Below are 20,408 nucleotides of genomic sequence, written 5' to 3' on the forward strand. Positions count from 1 at the left end.
CCAAGGGTGAGGGGATTGATGTTTCTAATAAAAAAAGGAATCTCACTTTCCATCACCTTCTGCCTACTCTCAAGACCTGCCACTTATTTTCAACCCCTTCAGCTTTTGGGAAGTAAGTCCTAGTGAAGTTTTTCTGAAACATCAAATACATCTATTAGGAGGCACGATGATACTTGCTCATAGTGATATTAAATCAATCATGATCACAGGGTCACTTAGCCCATTAACAATTTCCAATATTGTAATTCATGTGTACATCATAAGCATATCTCATGATCCAAAATGAAAATCCAAGGTACCAGGTACTGCTCATGTCAGAATGCAAGACCTCCCAAAAAAAATTCTCAAAATACTTTTACACATGTGGTTATGCAGGTACTGAACACATCACATATGCTCCAATGGTTTCTGGTGAAACTGCACTGGCTACAAAATCTACACTTAGCTTAATGGTCCTCACTTTATACTTCCCAGTTCAAAATTACTGAAGACCCTACAACAAGCAGGAATCACAGTCCAGTTCTCTTTCATCTACTCATCATCCCTAAACACAATTAGCTACATAGTTTTATACTCCTTTAGTGCAATTAACACAACAGTTTTCTACTATGCTGATTTTACCAAATCTTTTTTCAACTAAACATCTTCAGTACAGGTTTTATACTCACTGATATATATTTGAATTTGGTATCCAAGAGAGAGGGCGGAAAAGGGAAGCAACTTCCTATGTTTGTGAACAACACAGGGTTGGACAGAATATTTTTTTCTTTAGCGTTTTCCCTTGTAGTATTACCTTACATTGGCATCCATGTTAGGGATGTTATCTCTGCTACTTGACAGATAAAATGTTGCCCCATTTGCCAGGCCTTCCTTGGTATAAACCTGCTAGAATTAGTATTTAATAAAAACAACCATTTCTGTCTTCTTCAAGCCAACCACATGCTCCCTCCTGCTACTCAGGTCTCCTGTTTCCAGAACCTGCCACCAGACATGCAAAAAGTCAAAACCCACATGGATTTTGTTCTTCCTCATTTCACTTCCAAGATCTTGAGGTCCTCGCTTTCTCACTTAGTTCTATCTATACAATTACTTGCACAAACTCACAGAGGACTTTCTGCCTTACAATTTCAGTCCTGTGTTTAATAAAATGGTTTGTCGTACTCCATTTTAATATCCTTCTTAAAGACATGTTAATACATTTTTAAATTCACAGCGATGCTTTACCTTTCAAGACTGGCATGTTACAGGACAGCAGCAGCATTTAGCACAGGAAACTAACAAGTGTTAAGGCAGGTATGAGTGGAGAACAACTGGGCACACAGAGGCGTAGAAGTACAATGAAGAACAAATGGCAACACAAGGGCTGGAACAGAGGCGTGTGTTGGTTGAAGTGTCACGTCAGGTCTCTGACATCCTTGAACACTTGTGCAGGCACTTTCTCAGGGCACACAGATTAGGAGATGAAGGACAGGAGCAGCACAGAATGGTGAGACCACATGCCAGACAAATTGATTTGGACACACATCTTGATTCTCTTGGCGCATGCTAGTATTCATGCTTGAGAGTGAGACTTTGTAAGGTAATTTGGTTTTAAAATGAAGTCACTTTCCCTTCCTCTAGCTATTCGATTTTCTACTCTAGCATGTATTCATGTATTACACCTTCTTTTTGGTAAGCCAATTCTAAAACACAGCATTTAAGTAAGTAGAATATTAAGTACCTGATCTTGTGCTGTTCTCAACACAGATAAAACTATTTCAAGAAAAACATGCAAAACAAATGTTATAACTTAGTCTCAGTTACAGCCAACCCTAGTTTTACTAAAAACCTCTGGAAATTAAAGCAAGAGACAGACCTGACTGTTAAACTGAAAATCCCTGTGAAGTCACACGTTACTCCTATTTCCTGTGACTGGTGCATATTTCAGTAATTTCTCTGACCCTCCTGCTAGTCTGACTTCTAGCAAAGCCTCACCAAATTAAACATTGTCAAAACACACTTCTACTAAAGGCAATGAAAGCCTTCAAACGTGAACAACAAAAAAACTGTTCAAGAAATATTCCTGGATGTGCTTGCCATGCAAATACTGCATCACTAACCTGAAAATAAAACACTATTAATTCATTTTCACAGTGTAAAATGTCAGATGTAAACAAAAATCCTAATTCCTCAGATGTTTAAAGCAAAAGAATTTAAACAAGTTAATGACATTATCAGTGATCCAAGAAAATCTGCATGCAGAACTCAGTTTTTAAACTGTCATTGTCCTTGAGCTGTTTAAACCTCAGAGCATTTATTCAGTGTCTCAATATTTAGTACTCCTCCAATCAACTCTCCTCACTCTTCCTACATAGGTCCTACCCTCCCACACTCATATTTCCCCCTGGCATGAAGAGTTTCACCAGACCTCTAAAGCCAAGAGAAATGCAGTGCTGCTTATGTAATGCTTGCTGTGAAATCTTTGCTTATTCCCCATCATTTTGCATTTCAGACTCCTGAGACTGCTCAGATACTCCTTTCACTTTTTTTGTACACTTTTAGTTCAATCTAATATAAAGTTTAGTTAATTTATATTATATGCTGAAATGAAAAATGTATGATAGTAATTTTTAGCCCTAAGGAGTAGATGTTATCAATAAGTTAAAATACCTTCAGCTTTGCCTCAGGATGTTCATATGCCTGAAGCATTCTGTCTTCTCATGATAATACAGTATTTGCTCCAGTCACATTTCCTAAAATTACTTCTAACTTCTTTTCACTTTAATACATTTTTTAAGAAGATCTGTATTTCCAATAACTTCTTAGCATTTTCAATCATTCCATGCATATATGAAGATTTTAAAATGACAAATTTATACAAGCTACTACTTTTAAGATTGTCATAAAAAACAACAGATAAAAACATTTTTTAAAAATATTTTCTAAAATAAGATTTAATCAAGAGTAGCATTTAAACATACCCTGACTTGTAGAAATCATAACTTAAACTGTACAACTGTAAGAATTAAACCAACTCTACTGGTTTTGAACTCAACACTGCCAACTAACCCCAAATGCTGAAAAAAATGCAAAAATACATGTGTCCTGGTTAAATATACGTGTCCTGGTTTTGGACGAAAGGAAAAACTATTTGAGTTCTTGATTATGTGTCCTGGATGCTGTAATATTCCCCAGATTGTGGTATCTTAATGACCCATGGTAACAGAACTAAAGAATTTATTGACAGATTTATCTGTCAAGGAACAGCATCTCTTACCAGGAAGCTCCTTTTTCAACAAGTTAGATTAATGCCTTTGAAAAGCAAATCTTGTTCTAATGAGTCTCCTCGACTAATAGATACTTCCATAGCAAATGAGCAGCAAAATTTCCTCTCCTGAAGGTCAGTAAATTTGACAAACATGCTGATAAAGACTGTCAAAAGAAAAATTTGTGTTGGGATTCTACTAGAAAAGACTTTCACAGAACGAAGGATTGCAAAATTATTTCTGTAATAGAAAAAAAATTTAAAACCAGACCTCTCCACTAGTTACAGTGGAGAACTTTTGTTTCAGAAGGGAAAATTATAAGCACAGTTTAGACGTGCAAATTATTTAGCCTATAACTTTGCTTCTGACATTTATAATTGAACTGCATCTCCCATTCCCAGACTACATCCATCCCTTTCAAGAAACACTTTTTCCTAAAACTAAAATAATTTCAGAATTGCAACAATGTCAATAATTTTTTTCCCATTTGTTACAAATAAATATAATCCCTTATAAGAAATACAAACTGAAAATGTTTGTATAAAAATAAATAGACAAATAATGAATATTTATTATTTAAAAACACTGCATACACATAAATGTTACAGTAGTTCAGTACTGAAGAAAAAAAAATTAGTAAAAATAGTCATTTTCAAGTACGTGGAAGTCACAAATGCCAAAACTCTAAAGTTTAGAAGTCTCTGAATCTGGCAATAATTTCTTCCAAGCCTATAAAGCTTTTTAGCGGTACTGTATGCTTAAAAAAAAAAATAAATTAATGGAAATGAAAAAAAGTTGCCAAAAAGATTCACATATGTTAAGTTTTGAAAAGACAGACTTAATAGCTAAGCATCAGAAAGCAGGCAGTTCATGGTTTCAGAGTTGTATTCTCAATTAAAGCTCGCATATTTATCCTCTGCATAAAGTATCTAACATGAAATCCAAATTTAGGAGAAATTTTTGTACTCAATTCAACAACTAGCCAAAGTCTATTTTCTTTTTCTACCAATAAGCACAAAAAAAGCATAGGATTCTTGCATTACACTGGAGGTGTGGAAAAACAGAAGCAACATTCGCATCTTGAAAAAGTACTTCTCAAAAATATTTTACTTCCTCAGGTAAGGAACTTGGCATGAAAGGAAAGAAAATGCATACTTGAGTTAACCTTTTTATTCAGAAAACAAATGAGAGTTCAGACAACTTTTTTCAGATATATTAAATATTTCTGTTTCTTATCCGTCAATTTCTGCTTTCACCTGCCATTGCTGATTACCCCTTAGTTCAAGCAACAACTTTTGCTTAAATGAAATGCATCGATAGAAGCTGTTTAACTAATGCAAATGAGCAAAGAAGCAAGAAATGATATCTTAAGAAAGCAGAGAACATGGCTGTTATACAGAGAAGAATCCCTGCAAATTTGCTATTTTAATGATCTACACCACAGTCATATTTTCAGCTCATTGGAATATGCACATGCAACCCCCCTGTTTTCCAACAGGGCTAATGTTTTAAATCATTTTTATGAAAATATTTGCATTTACATTGGACTCCAGTGATTACTTGGCTCATACCATGTTAGTATGCAATCAGTTTATTACTGCAGCCATTCTAATACAGTCCTACTGATGACTCATCTGTACAAAGAACAACCATAAACATTTTCCTTGCAAGATGGATTTTTGATAGCTCAGTTCTAGCAGAGTGTTTAAGAAGCCCAGAAGAAAGCAAAACACAGCTCCCCCTGGAAGAAGCCTTTCAGTCACAAGCAGCTTGGAACATGCAGACTCTACAGACTGCTATGGACTTCTGCTGCTATATTTAGTGTCTTCTACTGTTTTGGCTGTTCCTTTTTTCTACATCATAACAATCACACCCTTTATAGTAGATCCAACACATTTTTTGCCTTTTAATAAAGTTTCAAATACTTAGTGAAACTACTGTGCAGCAGCTCTGCAAGCAGAGATTGTCAAAACATTTCTGTACATTTAACACTGACCTGCTAAATCCAGAAACAGAGATGGCTCCCCTGTTTCCAGTCCAAGATAAATTCAGCCACTGGATGAGAGTGCAGCGAGACTGTAGGTACTCCAGGGATGTGTCATTAATCCTCGCCCAGTAAGGTTGTAAACTGAGATGAATGTACTGTAGAGGATCACAGCAATGTTGATACAGTAGCTTACAAGTTTGTGCTAGTCTACATAGGTCTGGTACTGTAAGGTGACTCAAAATCAACTGGATGAGCTATATAAAAACAGGAAAAAAAAAGTCACAGATGGTCATATAGCACTTAAAATGTTAAGGGAAAACTGCAAAGGAATAAGAAAATACATTCTAACTTCAAAGAGAGTAAAACCTTTTACTTAAAAGCAACTTCTCAAATAAATCAATTAACTATTAAATAGAACTGCACTGACTTCTCAATTTGACAACATGCTAAACAAGAAAGGAAAAAGCAGATCAGCATATGAAAGTGACAGGAAGCTTTCAAATCAGAAGTTTCTTTACCCATGCTAATTTAAACAGTGATATATATGTAAACACTATGTTTATATATTTCCTTTCACTAAGTCTGCTCTTTCATTGAACAGAACACAGAACTGGCATCCTCCTTCTTGTCTATATTTAGTTTTTAAGATGGGAAATATTTGCAAAGTACATGGAAAAACCATACAATGTCCCAGTTTCCCCACACCCTGAACCCATTTCAGATTTATTCCTCTTCTCTCTGCTTTAAAAATCAGTGTTTTGTCTTCTATCTTATAACCTCTCCTCTGGACTATGCAAACGGATAAAAAATTCAGCATAATCCAGTCTCCTTTTACAGCTTCCTTGCTGTAATACTTTTGAGAGCATTTTGGTTCTACACCAGAGTCAAACCAGAACGGCAAATCCCCTTTTTAACTGTATCAGTTGAATCATCTCAGCTTCAGAATAATCACCAGCCTTTCCGACTAGCATCACTGTAACAGTTTTTGTAAGAACTTATGTCACACTCAGAAACTAAGAAATATTCCTCCTCTCATATCACACTTTTCCTTTCCAAGGAAAGATCAACACACACACAGACATAAATACTCACTTTAGGAAATAACAAAAACGCCCAACAAAATAAATAAATCTTCTTTAGCTTAGGAACTGACAGAAAATGCACTTGAAAAATGAAATCTAAAAATTAATGTTTACTTTAGCAGAGCTGTCTCTAGCAAATATAAGTACCTGCACTCAAGTTATATAACTTAAATTGACTGTTTTCAAGCAGGGTGGGAAACAGTAACTTGCTGAAATGAATCAGTGTAAATTTAAAAAGCCACAACTCACAAATTAACTTAAACGGAAGAGAATCCTGTGGTCCTTTCAAAATACCAACATGTTTCATTTTAATGTCTTAGAAGGATTCATAAGACAAGTCCGCCAAAAGTCAGAATAAAATCTGTGACGTAAAATGAAAATGGAGCTTTTTGTGAGATCAAAACAGATTGTACCTCCAATGCATCACTTTATTATGCAGCTACTTTCCACCTCTCCTCCTCCCCCCTTCATTTTTGGAACAACAAAACAATTCAACTTCCTGCAAAACGGAAAATGTTACTTCCTACTCAGCTCCAGATTTAGTATTTACATTTCCAACAAGAGCTACATATCTTAAAAAAATTTAGTTCAACTCCAATGCAAAAATACAGTGTTTGATATACTCCAGTTTCTTTCATCCTTGGTTTCAAGCCTTTCATCTTCTCTTCTCCTTGCTTGTCCTTTCCCCTGTAAACAGCCCAGGCTTTTGTCTCTGCAGGTGTCTGAAACTCACATTGATGCAGAGGACCAGCACAGACATTTCAATTTAACAGGATGGATGGATGGATGGATAGACAGACAGACAGATAGAGTGTGTATATATATATATATATATATATATATATATATATATACACACATGTAATAACTGCAATTATATTATAACCAGCCAAGTCTGCACCCAACTGACATTCAGGAATCTGTCGACATTTTGAAACCTACAATACCCAAAATAACTAGGAGCTAATAAAGACATAATCCCAAGTTAATATCTTGATTTTTGCAAACTTTCAGCTAACCCTCACTATGTAATTCAGCTAAATATCTATTTTATTAATGCCTTTTCCCTCAGATTTTTCTCCCATGGTTACTTACTAAGCTTTCTAGAGCTGAAAGCTCAGCAGAAGCTGCACAATTAGCAGAATTTATATCTACAATTAGTGTGACATAATGTCTGATAAAAGCAAATAAAAATTTCATTCAATGAGAAGAAAGTTATTTTGTAACTTATGAGCTATACAGGGAATGGTGAATAAAACTATAAATGATTAAACAATGTCCATTTACACTAATTGATGACTTCAATGAGTGTTCTGTAACACACAGGATGTCTTTCCACACCTGAGATGAAATCTCCCATGTCTCAATCAAAAAAATCTGTCTTTATTTTTTACTGAAATTATGGTACTTCACAATATACAGAATGAAAGCAGACAACGAAATGTCAGTCCTATGATATTATGTTATAAAGTGCTTTTTTTCCTGGCTTTTGATTAAACAAAGATAACAGGTTCAAAACGTACAGGCTAATAACCATTAATCACCATTAGCCTGGAGTCTGGTGTCTGTCAGGAACACGCTTTTTGTGTCTGTGTACCCTAGCATAAAGTACAATTTGATATCATAATGAGCATGTGACATGATGTGCTGTACTGTGCAACGCTGTGTTCGTGGTGATTCCAAGAATGCTACAGAGCTATCTGCTTTGAAAGCTAATTTCATAATGTAGTTTCTCACAAACAACAGTTTTTACTGTGATTTTATGAAAAATTATGATAATCATTATTATTTCACACTTTCTTATAAATCAAGGAGCAAAAACAAAGTTTATTGGATAAAACAATAGAAAGAGGAAAACAAAATATCATTTATATAACACTGATTGCCTTTTAGGCTATGATGGGCTAAAAGTACCAAAGTACTTCCTCTCCCATTTCCAAGCAAACATGGTACATGCCAGCTTCAAATGCGTGGTGAGATCAATGCCCACTACAATGAACACCTCCAAAACCAGAAGGTTTCCAAATCACAGTTCTCCACAATCCAACAAACAGAAGTACACAAAACCACTGTGTGCTGAGCACAAAAATGATCCTGATTCCCAGCCAATCCATATTTTTATTATGGTAGTCCCTGATTCCAGCATCTCACATACAGGCATATTTTTTGAACTACCAAATAAAAAATATAACATCTTAGAAGAAAGAAGATGGGAAAAAATGCTTCTCACCCACTGTAAAGTTTGCTTATAAGCCCAGACAGAATTTCCACTCCTCAGTACAGGGGAAAAAACTTTACCAGTGGTAATAATACTTCAATACGTATTACTGAAGTGTATATATATATATATATATATATATATATATATATATTATTTCTAATAATACTTATTGAACCACAAGTTTCTCTAGCTTTTTAGGCTTTTTTTCTGAGAAACAGCAAGCAACAACCATCTGCCCCTAATAAAATATTTTCTGTGGCTAGAGCACAATAATGCACAATTTGGTTTCATCAGAAAAGAATGTCTGGATGCTGGTCAATCCTACAATATCTGTACTTTCTACAAATTTCCTTCCTCAGCTCCTCCATATGAAGCTTTGGTTCATATGGAAATGATTTTACAAGAAAAAAAAACATACACTGGCCTATGCAAACCACTTATTCAGAAACAGACAAATTAATAACTTGCAATTTTTTTGATTCTTGCAGCTAGAGCTGCTACAGCTCCAAATCCATTTAATTAGAATTGATATTAAAACATGCTCAGGTAAAGGACAAAGAGGCAAAGAGAGAAGGCAAGAAGAAGATGCTATTCTACTGCTTTTGACATTTCTCAGCACAGTTTAAGAAAACACACATCCCTGGTTCCACAACAGTACAACTTACACCAGCAAATGGAGACACATTTAATAGTGCATACCATAATAGTGAACATCTGGGGACACGAACAGCCCATAAAGTTTGTAGGCAGCCTTCGGAAAAATCAGCTTCAAGGAATAACAAAGATGTCATTTATATCTTCCTTTACCAAAATTTTTACCAAAAAAATCTGTTTTGGACAGGAGCACATAGAGTCTTCTGACTCTCCTCTCTGGAGAAAAATAAGCTGGGTTTTTAGTAGTCAGCACATCTTGGTGAGTCTCAAACTGCATAACATGTATGCTGTGGCAGGTATTCCTCAGCTTTCCCAAAAGCTTTGAATTTGAAGGCCTTCAGGCATCAAATATTCCTGAAAAGCCATCCAAGACTAAGGCCTTACTCCCACCTTATAAGCAGCACAGGCTAGTCAATGAACTGGGAAGGAAGATAAGGACACCAAGTCTCTCCTCTAAAATCCTTCCTCAATTTTAAGGTAGCTCTGGAGAAGAGAACATATATAGCACAAGTACTTCACAGCTAATTAAGTGCTGGTTAACACCATCCAAGATTAGGGAAGGAAAATTCTCTCACTTAGGTCATCAAAAAATTTACAATTTCTTCTACAAAAGTCTGTGCCCCGGAAAGCTGAGCATTTTTCTCTTTTTTAGGAGCAATCTTAAAATGTCTTTAGAGTTCACACTGCAGCAAACCATTCCTAATGCCATTCTGAGGAACAACATACTCTATGAAAGGATAGTCTATGGAAGTTCCAGAAATACAACAAAGGCTGGAGGAACTGCTGCCTACTTAGCAAAACCCACTCAGCTTGTATATATTGTGAATTACAGCGGGTAATATGAAAAAGCTTTAAACAGCTCAAATAAAGAACAGGTATGTTCATAAAAACTTAAGACAGTTACACACTGACAGTCAATATACACCTACAATTCTTCATGTAATACATCAATCAAAAACAGGAGTCAGCAATTGCCTTACTTCATCCACAGTTTGAACACTTCCCATAAAAATCTGACATTTGTCAGTCTTAAATAAAGCATGCAGAGTAGTGCTTCCATATCCAACATGATAAAAAACTGTCACACTACCAAGTACAACATTTTGTTCCAATGCCCAACCCTTCCAGCTGGACCAGAAAGCAGGAAACTGGGATTTATGCTGTCACAAAACCAGTACAGAAATAGTCTTTTATAGTATTCTGACGAATATTCCACCCATATTTTCAGTTTCTTTAAATCAAAGCAAAAGAAAAAAAATGGTTTCGGTATTGACAGACCATATAAATTTATTCATGAAACCACACATGTTAGAAAATGGATAAAAAAGGAAGCTGGTAGACAAACAGGAGAGTAGAAAAACACAATAGAGTACATGGAGACAGAAGTTCATAGGAGTAACAAGACTACACAAATACTTCCAAAATTAAAATTTTAATATGTGTAATCAACCATTTATGGTTTGAGTCAATGATCTTGGAGGTCTTTTCCAACCTTCATGATTGTATGATCATGTGGAACAAAAAAGAGATTAATCAATCCCTCTGGTATTCTAGGATACTACAAATCAATTTATTCAGCCTTTTCAAACAAGAAAAACTCCTACATTTAAATGAAGTTTTATCTACAATTAATTTCCTTGAATTATTTAAAACCAACATGTTTTCAAACTTTCAAACAATTATGTCAAACACTTTCTTTACTTCAGTACTGCTATGCAAGCATCAACAGTAAAATATATGAAACACCATATATGAAACTCTGAGGGAAAAACAAACAACCGAATACCACTAGAGCTAAGTCATAATAAAGTTAGTATCTGTATTTATTATTCTACTGCATCAACCAAAAAAAAAAAAAAAAACCAAACCAAATTCAAGAGGTTTGGTTTCAAGAGAAGACAGTAAGAGTTGTTACATTCTCTTCCTTTCTCTTTCCTCTTTAAAAGCTCAGCAAACTTCTGCAGGCTAGGGTGCATGGTCATCCTATCATGGCCTTCAAACCAGGGTATAGAGTCAAAAGATGTGGTAAGACCGAAATACCATTTGATTAGATCAGATATTTCTGCTAACACTTTCCAATCCGTGGCAGCACACCTCACCACACTCCCTCCCCTTTCAAAAGCGAGTCTGGTTCAAGCCACAAGCACTCTGAGCATTTGCTGAGTTACCACAGTGAATGAACACTTGCTGCCTCTGCCAGACTGCAGCACAGTGAAGAGCAGGAATAATCTTGTCTCTGCCCAAATCCAAAGGTCTGACCAGCAAATAAAGGCCCCTTTCCACGATGTGCCAACGGTTTATTTCAGGAGAGGTGTAATTATTTCATCTCTAAATTCGTACTCCAGTCAGGGTACCAGCCTTTTTAAGCAGCTGCACCCCACTGAGAGCTGCCTGGCTTGTACATGGTATTCAGCAATCATACTCCACAATTTCATTATACTGGAAATTAAAGGAAAGACAATACTCATCTACGGACCCTGAGCACACTTGCAACCATTATGCTGCCAGGGGATCTGAAAGAACATTTTATTCACCACTGTTTTCTGTGCTAGTGACAGAATAAAAAGCAGCAAGCATAAAAAGAAAACAGTGTGAAGAAGTCCAGCTATAAGATATTTTACCTGCACCACAATTCAAAACTTAGATGGGAAAAGCTCATTTAATAATAATATAAAAAATAATTAATAAAATCAAGAACAAAGCACCATAAGTTTTGTAAGAGAGAAAACAAGAAAACAAACTTTTAGCCTGTTGCAAACTCTTTCCACTTCTAGATGTTGACTGAATCTTTTCCTATCTCTTCTGTGTATTTTCTTTGTCAAGCATGAAAACTAAAAACCTACTGGAAAACTGCTAAAAGCTTCTAAGTTCAAGAGCTGGAAATTCAAGGTTAGAATAACTGATGTAAAAACTGTGTGAATGTGCAGATTCTTGAGAAGTAAGAGTGCAGAAACTATGCAAATACCTAACATCCACCCATGGGAGCAGACAGAGAATTCAGGTGTACCTATACAGTAAATGCAGGAGATTCACAAGGAATGCAAGGAACCAACTGAGAAAAAACAACAATCCTGACCAATACCCTGTAAAGCACCTGTGCACCATTAATGATCAAAGCAATAATTGAGCATAAAAATGCTTTTCTTACCTCATAAGGCAGCTTATCAAAATATCCATTAGTTGGCCATTCCCTGAGGGTAACAATGCTGAACTGTTTATTAAGGGTGTCCATTCCACAGGCAAATTTTTCTTCATCCTCATCTTCATCTATGTCATTCATATCAATCATTGGAGTTTTAAGTGAAAGCACAGGCCTCTCTTTCACACCATGCAGTACTACTGCATCCAATTCAGTGTAATAGTCCAGAAGAGAGCTGTTCACTTCCAGTCGGATTAAGTTTGTGGGAAAGTTTATCTGTTTTATACAGGGTGTAAACTGCCGTGCCTGAGGACCATTCACCTTCGTAGGTGCCTCAGACCAAAGTATTTCCCACCTGTGACAAAAAAAAACAAACAAACAAAAAACCACATACAGTATAGGAATTAAAATCAAAGTTACTAAAGCAATTCCTGAGCACAGTAAGAGGGCAACATCTTCTGTTAGAAGTATTTAACAAGCAAGAAAAATGGTTGAAAAAATGATTTGTGAAACTTATGTTTTCCTTAGATTTGATAAATACCCTATGGATGAATTTAACAGGACACATTAATTCATGACATTAGCATATTTTCTCTGCATCACTGAATAACAAAATTAACTGCAGACTCATAGTCACTTGTTAGTGTTATCAGTGCCCAAATCTTTCTAACATCTCACAGGTAAGGTAATCGAAACAAATGGATTGCTGATGTCTTCACAATGATGGCATGTTAGTGTAAGTACACGAGGACCAACCTTGCCATGTAACCCAAAGAGAGTCATCTGACCTCTTATTTCCTACAAAACAAGCAAAAAACCCCACCACCCAAGCTCTTTAATAACAAGCCTGTCCAAATTACAGTATTACAAGTTACCAGACAAAATATTAAATTTTACTTTGTTTATCTGCCTAGGCAAGCAAAATGTTCCTTTTAGAACTAATTTACTGACAAATTAGCAAAGAAAGTAGAAACTTCAAGTAGTTTTTGAAAGGGTCCTTTGAAAAAGACATCAGAATTTCCAAACTGCTGAACAGAAAAGCCTTTCTCTTCTTTGGTCCAGTGATGGACAGAAGCTCAGGACATGCACAGAACCACCATACATACATCCTTACTTTCACACACAGACCCAAAATCTCCTCCAGTAAGTGACAAGGAAACCCACTGCCAACCGAGTAATCTGGAGGAACCAAGCCTTACATTCCTTAGATCTTCAGCACTCCCAAACTTGCCTAAAACATGCTCTTTTGTATCTGCATGAGTCCTCACTCAGTGAATGCAGATCCTTCCGTCACTTATGTCCATGTTTCTCCTCCCTCAAGTCTAGTTAATTCCTAAAGAAGAAAGCCTCCAGAAGTTATTACTGCTACTCCCTTTGACAATATGCTTACCTCGACACTAATCCAGACACATCCACATGTATGCCATCTATTTCTGATCACCCTATCCCAGCTTCAAGGATTTCTCCCAGACTCCTTGTCCTGTCACATGAATTTCTGAAGCATTCTGTCTGCTTCCCAGTACCTCAGCATCTTGGCTTTTCCTACCAGACACTTTAAATTTACAAGTATTGCTCAACACTGGTACCTACTGCAGAACACTTGTGGGGATAAAAGGAGAAATATAAATTAGAAAATAAAATTAATCATGCTTTGCTTTCAGAACCAAATGCTTAAACCCTTTCCATCATAACAGAAAGCAAAACAAATGTAGGGATTTTCATTAAAACGCTGCACACAGTGTAAGTAAGGTCTAGAAGTTTGATATTTGCTAGTAGGAAAATTAAGAAAATTAATCCCTAGTGGCTGAAACTTCCATTTTCACAATGGATATTTTCAGGTATGCACAGATAAATTTTTCTATCCTACATCATGCTGCTCTCCAAGTGCCTTATGTATGGGAGATTTGCAGAACTCGTATGTCCAAAGGAAAAAAAATCAAAAATGCCATGAACTAAAGACAAACGTACAAGAGGAGGGAGCACATGGCACATCAAAGTACTAACTTAGGAGAGTGGACAGCTCTACCCTAAAATTAACAGTTTTCGTAAGAGTGACATAGTATTAAGAAAAGATTTAATTAATTTTCAAAATGAATGTCAAGTCATGACAAAGCAACAGCTGTAGTCCCACTATCATATCCACTCGCATAGGTCGATTCTCTAAGCAAATACTTAGTGCTGGCAAGGCACATGACCTTCCTTGAACACATCCAGATCACCATCTGACATTTTGCTTAGACACTTCCATGTACCCACTGAAAGTATCCTTAGGGAAACTCAAGGCTATTTTTTCACTAATCTAACACACACTGGACCATCAACTTTTCGCAGAATGTGTCTGTTATTGACTTCTCCTTTTGGACCCTGGAGAGAGGATTATCTAGCAGCTGCAGAGCTCTGGAAAAAAATAACGCATCTAGAGATCTGGGCTCATCAAATTGTAGTGCAATAACCAGCTCCAGCAAGCAGTAACCAGTTTCCAGTCTCTGTAATAAACTAGAGAAAGTGGAAGACACGCAGCATGACTTCACAATCTTGTGAAGCTCCACATTGCACACGAAATGCTGATGAGCAACAAACCCAGTGACAATTTTCCACTGTCCTTGTCATACTGTTTACTTTTCATCAATAGCCCACCAATCTAACTTCAAAAGAGTAAGCTCTTGGTTTATCTGGAAAACCTCAAGCCTATCAGGTTGATTTGATGATGTTCTCTGCCTTGGTGGCACTACACACAAGAGCAGGCAATAGCACTGCTCTGAGTCAGGGCTCATAAATCCTTCCCATGAGTAGGCATGGTAAATTCTTTGCATGCTCTTAAGCCATTACTATTCTCTATCCATCCCACTATAAGTGGAAGTGATCTCTATCTCTAGGATCACCGCTGTGGTACATAAACAGGCTGCATGTAAACAGAATGGGAGTGAAGAATTCACATCAGGATCAAAAGTCTAACTTTCCAACAGGCTTCAGCAAGAATTTCTGGAACATTCTTTTGTTACGGCAGTCCACTTAAAAATCTTTCATAAGAAAGGCATTTTTACAGTCAATCCTGGCTTGAGGATATGTATCAAAATCAGTTTCCCTAAGAAGGTTGCCTGCATCTGTTTCAAGCTTACAGTGCTCAATAAACTATTTAACCCAAAACAAAGAGAAACTGAATCCAAATAAATACCTTCAAAGAAGTCAAAGGATTTCTGCCTGCCCCGTGCCCTGAGTTAATTAGGTAGCTCTCAAAATATCAAGCAGAATCAAATTAATTCAGGTAGTACACTGTTTGTCTTCCAGTCTTGCAGCTATAGAGTAACAGCTGATCAAAGATGTCACAATGAGAGAGAATGCTTTGATAAGACAGTTTCATCAGCAATTAGAAAGCCTCAGTCTTTCCAGCAAGGAGTGCCAGGCAAAGCCTGAATAAGAGTCAGCAACATCTGTATTATTTTCTCTAGTGATTGAAGAAAAGGAGGACATTAAGTGAATTTCTCCATTCAGCCATTCAGTCATGGACTCAGTTTTTCCATTAAATTTCTCTCTGTCTCATGAAGACAGGAACTCAATTTTCTCTGATACTAAAGACTCCATACACCTATGTGGTAAAAAATTAAAAAAATATAAAAAAACCTCTCATTCCTCTTCCTTCATCATGAAGGAAAATACAGTCTGGTGATTTCTAGGCTGAGAATCATACTTGTAAGGTCTGTGTCAAATGATAGCACATTTAAAGCTTGCCCAATTTTTTGTTGACCTAATGCTTTTGGAAAGGTTTTTAATCGTTAAGATGATGCCTGAGCAGACCTGGTTACTTCTGAAGAGAGAGCCTTTGGAAAAGAAAACGGGTTTCTAGGAAAAGTAATCAGATTTCTCTCCAGCAATACAAGATTAAACTTTGCTTGCAATTGCTGAGGTTTCTTGTATTGTCAAATTGAGATAGGTGTAGAAAGTAAAAAAAGCACTACAAGCAATCCAATAAATGCCTTGGCTCAAGAAACTAATAGCTGAGTTAAAAGCCAATAGAAGTGAGAGCTCCATAGAGACCAACAAGGAGAACATAAAGAATCTCAGAGAATATAACCACACCTTTGATGAAAATGCAACTTCTGCATCAATTATTATCACATGCTGCTCTTAGCCAAGCAACTGCATGGCAAAAATCTGTAGATTACCTACAAGAAAACGTCTCCTGCCTGCAAACATGCCAGGGATGCTTCAGCACACTAGTTCAAACCAACCTGGAAAGCGCAGCCCTGATCTCAGCTGTGAGCTCAAAAACACAAATAGCAGGGAAGACTGGGAAGATCATGAGCACAGTTTAAGAATCATTCAGATTACGCTGATAAGCGGAGCTCACAGCAGTCTAATTATTAAGGGAAAATACAAAGCAAATTTTCTACCAATAATTCAATTCTGAAATACCAGAGACGCAGACAGGACTCCAAGAATGCTCAGGACATTTAAAATAGCAAAAGGTACTTCAAGTGACTGCTCTGCCTACATGAGCTTTTTAGGAGTTTCTCAAAAATGACTGTATTCCACATACCCACGATTCATTTTTCTATGACAGGCATCTGAACAAGAAAAAGCTGTTTGCCTGGAGATGTCAAAACAAGTTTGAAGTAAGGATGCAAATGTCTAGAACTTGTGTGTTACACATAGGTGAGATACAGGCCCGAAGGTTCCTTATCACACTCTAATGTGTTGATGGTATCAGCAGTGTTTTGGGTGTTTTCATCTGAGATTCTCAGGGAATAAAAGGTAGAGTGAAAGAACCATCTGAATGCCACTCTCTACACATAAGAACTCATGATATTTTACATTCAGTACACTACCTTTCTGGTTTCACTGCCGTTTTTTAAAGGCGGGGGAGTGGGGGGTGGCTCCATCAAACATTTTTAATCCCTGTCCAGGCAGCTTAAATACAATAAATTTCCCATTGGAAGGAGAGGGAGCCTTTTATTTTGTCCATCTTCATTAGCCTGCTCCTCTGGTTTCTAGCAGCTTCTGCCTCTACAGGCTTTAAGACTTTCAGAAGCAGAAAGAAACTTTGCATACAGCAAACACAGTTAAGCCTGGAAATACTGAGCTATGCTCAATTTTCCAGCAAAATTCTAAATGACACGAAATTAAACATATTAAATAGAAATAAACAACAGGAATGTGTATACAAGGCAGAATGGAAGTGGTCCCAGACAAATGATCATGGCATCTCATCCGTGAGAAAAAACCTAATATGTGTCACACCTTATCTGTAGAAAACAAGCAAAATTAATCACAAGATAATCTCTAATTATTGAAGAAGCAATCACTGCATAGCAGGAAGGACATATGCTATGAAATATCACCCCAAGTACAGCCACTGATTTCAGAGTAGTTAGGAATCTCTGATTTTGAGCTTTTACAAAAGAACATGAATATACAGTATTACTATAACATATGATACAAGAACAACAATCAAATTAAATTTAAAAAGACCCCAGCAGGGGAATAGGGACCAATACTTTGTTTCATATTCCAAACTTAAAAACCAAAGTTATTTTAATAAAAGGAAAATATTAACTTCTGAAAAGATTATTTTTTACTTGATAGCTCCCATTTTAAAAAATACTAACAACAACTAACTATTAAGAATATCAAAATCTATCAAAAGGGCTAACACTGAAGAAGCCATTAGGAAATCATCAAGAGTAAGCCTTCTGGGTAAAAAAGTAGGGAAAAAAAAACCAGGAAAGAACCTTTGTTTTTTCATCACAGAAGCTAGCTAAATCTTACCCATCAATCCAATACACCATGAAAAACAAAGAAAACTCTCCTGGTTGGGTTCTCCTCATGCTGCATTTGCCCCCACCACACATGTGTAAAGCTCTCCCTCTCTGACTGGCTGAAGCTTGGTGACAACTCAGCATTGTCACCAAACCCTACAAACACAGAATGTGCACTACAGTACAAAGTCCCAGGGCCACAATAATCATAACACAATCAAAAATAGGGATTGATTTCTTCACCACAAAAACTGAGACATTATGTTACAACATTTCCCTAATCTCAAACTATTAATTTTTTCTTGGGTTTCCTGCATTACAGTGATTCACATAACAAATCTGTACATGGAATGTTAATATATTTTGAGGAATTTCCTATACTTCTCACCAGTATGAGAGGCACAAATGAAAAGCACAAAAAGTTTTCATGTGTTAGAACAGCAGTTTCTCTAGCACATACGATTTTTAAAAAACTGTTTTACCTGGAGAAAAGTGATGCAATGCCTTCTGTCTTTAAAACAAAAGATATGAGAGGATAAAGAATCCTCCAGTTGCTGGATGCCAGTTAAACCATAATGAAAAAACCTTCAAACTGTTGTGTTTAAGCATGAGGATTACTTAGAAATAATTACATACCCTCTGAGAAGTAAATGTCAATTCCTATTCCATGAAGATCTGCCCCCACCACTAAAGATACTGAATAAAGCTCACCTGAGACAGCATCATACAAAGCTGTGACAGCAGTACTCAGTGCACCAGCAACAAAGGAATATGACCAAAGACCATTTTCTGAACACGTGCATGAGCTGGTCTTTCATGCAACTGAAGCATAAAGTGAGCAATACATTGATCAATGTGGGTGTTAGCCACTGTTTAACAAAAACACGTAAAATTCGCTTGAGCAAGAACTGTGATACACCAGCTCCTCACACAGATTCTTGTAGCCTACAAGTTTTTGTATACAGAAAAGTTTTGAATCACCTGATGTTTTAAATACTAACCAAAAATAAAAAATATTTCCTAGTTCAAGCAGTATAATCCACTAAACATAAGCATTTAAGCAAGTCTGCACAGATTTTTTTCCTCTCAGCAGTTTTGACTTCACCAATAGTTTGGCCTTCTTTGTAAAACAAAAGTAGGAACTGGCCTTCCTAATGACCTGCCCTCTCTACACTGGTGTTCAGAAACAGATACAGCATCAGCTCATAAAACAAAGCAGCACTGAAAGGCTTCATTGGTAAAAACCAAGCATCAAAACAGTCAGAAAAGGAAAACAAAGTTCTAAGTGAATTTTGAGTAAGTAGGTCATGGCCTTTTTTAACAGAAGAAAATAGTATGGCAGCACTTCAAGACCAAAACATTAGCTAAACAAGGAATCACCTGAGATTACAGCAGCATTCCATCTTCAAAAAAAAAGAATTCTTAGCTGGTCTTTCAGAGAATTTTTGGAAGCAAAACCAGGAGACCAAGAACAGAAGCAGAAAAGAGACTGCACTCTTGCAACTCTTCAGATTCCCCTCATAAAGGTGAGCAAATGAACAGAGAAAAAATATTGTTCTCTTCCTATTGTTCTCTTGTAGAAAAAGGGTTCCTTCATCTTCCCTTCAAGACATCATAAATAAGACATTTGCTTCCTTTAGAAGAAAAGAGACAAACTAAAGGTGCAGCTCTGAACAGACAAGTCCTGCTGAGGAAAGAGAAAAAAACTCTCCTAACACTCCTCTAGCATCAAGACTAACATGTATTGAAGAGGCAGCACGGACAACTTCTTCCAAGGATGCCTGAGACAACCTTTTTCCAGCCAGCAATGTTAACCTATGCAAGCAGGACAAGGGGCATTCTTGCCTACAAATTAAAAAGCAAGATCCTACAGAAACTTCATCTTTTAGTATGCAGGACGGCATCTGTGCTTTCACTCTGACCACACCTCAAGAGAAGTCATAAGGCAAATACACCAAAGTTTTATATTAGTATTTTCACTTCTGTATCCTTTTACCTCTCTGTACAATTTTCTTTTTTTTTTTTTCTGTACCTAATTAAACAGGTCCTTCAGTTAACTATTTTTGAGCTTTCCTCAAAAGTTTCTATTCTGTGCTCCACCATAAAGAAATAAAATTTACATCATAAAATAAAAAAAAGTTAAATGGAAGTTCACAGAGTAATTGCTCAGAAGTCATTTCAAATTAGGTTCTGAATTTGAAAGTTTTAAAGCTGCCTTCACCACATACCATTCTGTAAATAAGTTCTGTATTACAGTGCCAAAAGCACTGATACTTCTAAAGTTACGTGGCCTATTATTATTTGACCTATCACTGTTCCTTGAA

General features: G+C 36.5%; 1 protein-coding gene across 1 annotated transcript in view; it reads right to left on the minus strand.

The window, feature by feature from the left end:
- The window catches only part of FBXL4 (F-box and leucine rich repeat protein 4), a 60,863-nt gene that overhangs the window by 31,517 nt on the left and 8,938 nt on the right, over positions 1 to 20,408 (minus strand). Inside the window, exons 4-5 of the mRNA XM_086876608.1 lie at positions 12,338 to 12,683; positions 5,242 to 5,486 (exon numbers count right to left, since the gene is read on the minus strand). Coding sequence (XP_086732734.1) covers positions 5,242 to 5,486; positions 12,338 to 12,683 — 591 coding nt within the window. The remainder of the gene's footprint in view (positions 1 to 5,241; positions 5,487 to 12,337; positions 12,684 to 20,408) is intronic.

Source organism: Cyanistes caeruleus, chromosome 2 (genome assembly GCF_971803275.1).
Source record: "Cyanistes caeruleus chromosome 2, bCyaCae1.hap1.1, whole genome shotgun sequence".
Classification (NCBI taxonomy): Eukaryota; Metazoa; Chordata; class Aves; order Passeriformes; family Paridae; genus Cyanistes; species Cyanistes caeruleus.